This window comes from Aphanomyces invadans (assembly GCF_000520115.1).
Source record: "Aphanomyces invadans strain NJM9701 unplaced genomic scaffold supercont1.21, whole genome shotgun sequence".
NCBI classification, from domain to species: Eukaryota; Oomycota; class Saprolegniomycetes; order Saprolegniales; family Verrucalvaceae; genus Aphanomyces; species Aphanomyces invadans.
In genome coordinates this window covers 228,479-234,097 of record NW_008580166.1, presented here as the reverse complement: position 1 = coordinate 234,097, position 5,619 = coordinate 228,479, and the positions used below count along the sequence as shown (strand labels likewise).

Sequence of the window (5,619 nt, the reverse complement as noted above, 5' to 3'; positions counted from 1 at the left end):
CGACCCTGACTCTTGGGCTAACCATGACTTGAGCAGTGGTTTTATGGAAAGCGTGGCCCGCCAGGCTCCGCATGCCCCACCTACTCTTGCTTGGACAGCTAGTCCGAGTGACCAACTTGTTTTGGTCACCGATCGGTCCAAGGAGGGAGGTACCTGGCTTGCATTGCACTCATCTGTTGCGCTCCTACAACGTCAACATGGGTCCAATCGAGGAATGGCGACACCACGCCCTGACGAATTGTGAAACGGACGAGATGGAAGTTGAGGAAGAGCAGAATCCGTCTCGGTTGACCACCATTATGCCGGAAGTCTCCGACCGAATCCAGGCGTTACAAGACTGGACCATGGTGCACGAGCACGAAATGTCAAACCTCGCTCGCGAAACCACCGACCAACTCTCGACATTGCGTACCTCAAATGTTGACGATGACAACAGACTTGGCGATTTGGCGCGTCGCCTGTCGACCAGCGAGGACCTCATGTCGGTGGGCTTGTCGGGCACTCTTCGTCTGATTACGGAAAGGACGAGTCTCTTGAACGACGATCTGCTCGCAACCCGTTCAGAATTCACCACACAGCTATCGAATTTGCAAAAGATATGTTTCAACTTCGCCAGCAATATCCTAAGGCTGCCAGTCTGATTTCATTGTTGTGTCTGGAGATTCAACAATATCGTGACCACGAAACGCCTCGCGATCTGGTTGAAGCTGCGGTGAACTCACTAATGATAGCAATTTCAGATTTGGCGCATTCCTTGCAACAACAACTCGAGAGCGGACCCCAAGCCCAAGAAGTTCACATCTCGATCACACTTCTGAGCCTCTGCAATCGCGTCGAATCACTCGGACGCGACCTCAACCAAAGTGCCTCGAACCAGAAGCTGCACGTCGACGAATCCCGCCGACACATTGCTGCCCTCTAGGACTCGAATACCCAACTCCAAGAGCTTGTTGCAGATCTCTCGACCGAGAAGGGTTTCTTCCAGGACCGAATCCAGCTGCTCGAAACACGAATTGATCAGCAACAACTCAACTTTGCCTCCCGACTCGGCAAACTCAAATCAAAAGCCTCATCTGCGGACACTGCTCCATCCATACCAGCAGCAAGCCCCCAGCTTGAACAACCTGACGACCCTCCAACCTTTATTGCTGAACTTAAGTCAGCTATGTCTAAGATGACGACTGAGCTAGAGGCGTCAAGGACGCAGTACTGGCCTCCGAACATTCAAAATCGTTTGGAATTGCCGTGAAATACACCTCAGTCCCCACGTCCGACGAACAAGCCCAATGCGAATTCTTCATCAAGCAACTCCTGGACCAAGCGACTCGTTGTCAACTCAACAATGAAGAACGCGAGTTGCTCCTGGGGCTCAAACTCAGCGCTGACAAGGCCCACCCTAATCTGAACAAATGGTGGATTTCCTACTCCAAGACCAAGAACGGTGATGTCTGGACCGAAATCTTGGCCGGTTTTATGGACCAACGAATGCTATTGCCGCACGACGCGCGAGATGGTCGATCATCAGTTTGAAGAGTCCGTCGATTTGAAGGCGAATCTGTGCTGGCGTACGCCGTTAGACTCCAGACAATCTTGGACGAGATCGACATCTCGGCTCTTCAAGGCGTGACGATCTTCCAACGAGGCGTGCGGCACCCTCGAGTCGAAGCCTGCCTGGAAAACTCCGACAAAAAACTCCTATAGATTTCAGCGTGCATGAAGCTGCTTCGATATCGGCAAATTAGTCTGGACACCCACCGACTATCCGCGCATGGTGCGATCTGAGTCGGCCTCGACCACGGCGTCCACACTTTTGTCACCGCGCACGCCTCCCCGGTCTCCGAACACTCACCGGCATGGATCCAAGGTTGGATTCGAGGACCAGACTACTCTCGAAAAGCTCCTTACGACCTTGATGACGCAACAAATTAGGAGCAACAACAACAGCAGCAAGGGTTTGTTGCCCACATTGAAAAGGCTGACACAGTTCAGCAAGCTCTTCTAGAAGCTTTCATGAAGTCCAACGCCGCGTCTCGATTTGTTGCCCCAATCCAGCTGACTCAGCCGTCCCAATACGCAGCCTCCTACCCGATGACCTACGCACCCGTGCAAGCGCAGTCAGCCTCCACATCTGTCATGAGGGCGGTTGCTGACCAATTCGGTCAGCATGCGGGCTCAGCCAGGCTATGCTCTCTTCATGATCTCGACCAAACCTGACGACGTCACCACGAGTGGAGTGAAGGTATGTGGGCGTTGCGATCGCGCTGGACACGGATCGATTGACTCCCCTGCAAACACGTGCGCTGCAACCTTTGCCACGAATCTGGGCACTACGCTGGTGAGCACCATAAGATCTGCCACTACTGCGAGCTCCCCGGTCGCACGGAGTCGTGTTGCCCTTCAAAGGCCGAGCCCCACGCTTGAAAAGCCGGCGCCGTGACGAACTCGACAAACCCTACTGCTATCCGCCCTCAGCACGTCCATGAAGTGCTCGAGAACAGTGCATCCATAATTAGTTTCGCCTGTGTCGCTTCGGCTACCCCGACGAACGCAAATGCCAATGTGGAACTCTCGGCACACCCTCCAGACCCCAATTCGAGACCCAGCGAACGGACCTTGTCCTGACGCCCAAGCCTTGACAAGGTTATTACAAAGGCAAACCACACGGACAGGATCCGACACAAGCAGACGCGTACTTCGCATTCGCCCAAGTTGGAGTCTGTTTCAATGTCTGCCTCCTGCAACGAAACTACACCTTCTGTGCTGATGGACCGATCACCTACGCTCGACCATGTGTTGGACGCAAATATTACTACAGCGCGCCAGGTCTTTCCTGTGAAAGTCATTTCAGACCTGTTGTTGTCGCAGGCATGCGCACTTGTCCGCGGAACTTCATTAGGGTTTTGCGTAGAAGCTCGCGTTGCTCGATGCTAAGGCTGGATTCCGCCCAGTCGATGGGTAATTCCTTGGCTTGCGCTGTCGTCGTTTGTACCGGACAGGCAAGTTCAGGCCCCCAATTTGAGTGAGGATCCTCCTGGGTCCGGTGTCTGCGTCGAAAGCTATATCAAACTCGACGCAATCATCTGGAAGAGAGGTCCAAGTACCCAAGGTAGTCTGCGCAGGTAGGTGGATAGGCGTGTCTAATGGGTTCATAACCTCCAACAGTATCGTACATTCCGGCGTCGTACGGTACAGAGCTGCTGTAGACTGAAGTGAAGCAGCGGTTAAGGGCTCCATCAAGAAGGTGGAGTTGTTTGGTAGGCCCAGCCCAGCTGTGCAAGGGATTCATTTTACTGAACGGACCAGTACGGTAACAGCAGCCGAAACAATGGACATACCACTGGGGTGAGGGTCCAACACAGAATCCGGTATCTGATTAAGTAACATGATGTGGTCGCCATCTTGTAGAGACAGCGCATTGTTGCCCAGATTGATAACGGCTCCCGAGTAACGTTGCAAGTCTATGAATGACATGCAGTGCGATTGGGACACGTATCTGCCCCTACTCCTGATTGCCTACCGCAGTCACACCAAGAAACCCTTGGGGATTCGCCATCCTTCTGTCTATTTGGACGCAACCCCACGCTACCCCTCGACTTTAGCGTTCCTCAACGTGGATATGGCCTGGAAGTCCGATGATCTGCCACAATATAAACGACACCTCGCCGAACCGTGGAAGGAAACTTGCTCACTGGTAGAGCAGCAACTCAGTGCGGGAACGCGAAGGCCAAGTCCGGCCAAAAGCCTGTCGATTATGACGATCAAAGCGGTCTATATGTGCAAATATTTCGCCAATCGAGCGACCGAAATGACCACCGGACCTGCAAACTACTCAGCAGTGATGAACTTTCCACTTACAGTAAACGTCTTTCGCAGCTGGCGTTTCATCTACTTTGCTGGCAATAGAAAAACTTCATATTGCACTGTCACGATTCGTTTGAGCCAGCCGCCATCCGTAAGAGCGTTGTCGTGTTGGGCCGGTTTGAAATTTGTCAGCTGCTTCATCATTTTTTCCAGCGACGGTGGGAACAATCCAGTGCTGAAAAACTACTCGTGATGGATGATGACTTTGCTGACATGCTCCAAAATTTGCACGCAATGGAAACGGCACGTTGCTTGCTGACATTGGGGTGTACTCCCGTCTACATGTCGTTAGTAAACTTGGCTCGTATCGCTTTCTTGAAGGGCTGGAACACAGATACGTCCTGAGGCTAGAACAAGTGCCTCGAATTTGCAGGCAGAAACTTAAGCAAAATGCGAAGTCTTTAAGCTTCACCATATTTGAACTCGGAATAATGAGAAGAACATCTGTCCAAAAATAATAATACCGGCCGCAAAGTTGATGCCTGATTTCGTCGTTGAGAATAGTAAGCTACTTTCGACAGATGAACTAGTTGCTCCATCCCTTCTACGACTAGTAACCCATGTACCAAGTGGCGATACGTTGTCGCACACATCAGTTGTCACCCTATCTCCCGGAAGGATGAGAAGTGGCGGAATTTTGACAGCGATCACACTGACACGACTGTAACGTGAGACGAGGCCGTTGACTCTTCGACGTAAAAAATGGTACTTTAATTCTTTAACAACGACTGTCAGCTTTGTTGGGTGTTAAGCTTGTTTCGTTCATGTTGAAAACGCGTGAGGGGTCCAGATCGACGAGCGACAAAGCACGCAACAGTGTGATTGAAGCCCAAACCGCGTCGTCGTTGACAGCGTTACGTGTCTTGCTGAGGGTGCTTGACTTTGGACCCTCAGCTCCTCATGCCTACCAATGGAGCGTTGGTACTACCCAGCTGTCACGCTGGAGGGATGCGAATTTCCTTGAACAATATCGAGAATGCTGTTGGCATTGTTCATGATGTGGCTGCGAAGACAGGGTGAGCGTCTTGCTCCATCTCAAGGATCTACATGACAAAGTTCATTTCTTGCGCCGGTGGCATGATTGGTGCTGGGCCATGGACTTGACCACATTGCCTGAACTCTTGATCTTTGTGATGTGGTATAGCTGCGTACTTTAAGGGATGCCATACAGGGAACTACGTAAAAATGTCCCCAGTGTACTGTTGCGTCAGTTGAAAACTAGAGTGTTGCGTCAAAATTATTGACGCAGCACAATTGACGTCAGAACTGACGCCATACAAAAACCAAATGAATTAAATCCAGGTGTTTCCTACGTGTTTAGAAAACATACCGTGCCCAGCCACCAAAAGCAACGGCATCACACACACGACATTCCATGACAAGCACCGGCGACATCACGCACGAAGTGGTCGAGAGTGCATGCCACTTATTCAGCATCCCTTGTGTTTCAAGCGTTCGTAACTTCAGGGGTCAGTCGTCTGGGTTCTGCCTTGATACTGTGTTGGTCCAAGCGTCAACGGTGGATGAAGTGGTGGACAGCAATCTGTCAAATTGCAATGCGCCACCTGCAACGTGAAGTCATACTCCAGCACTCGACAGACACACAATCACATCGCATCCCAACATGGTCACCTCTGACTGCGCCGACAACAAGTTGCATTGACCGCTTCGTGCTCATGTACCCACCGAACAAGAAGACGCAAGATGTTGCAAGCTTGACGACACAAATTCTACAACGTTGGATGGGGAAGGACGTAT

At 51.5% G+C, this 5,619-nt stretch overlaps 1 protein-coding gene across 1 annotated transcript; it reads left to right on the top strand.

Moving 5' to 3' along the window:
• Nucleotides 1-254: 254 nt before the first annotated feature.
• H310_09414 (hypothetical protein) lies at nt 255-1,530 on the top strand (the record flags this gene model as incomplete). The annotated part of the gene is made up of 3 exons (XM_008875476.1): nt 255-485; nt 923-1,158; nt 1,191-1,530. 3 exons carry the CDS (start codon nt 255-257, stop codon nt 1,528-1,530), a joined length of 807 nt encoding a protein of 268 aa, XP_008873698.1.
• Between the last annotated feature and the right edge of the window lie 4,089 nt (nt 1,531-5,619).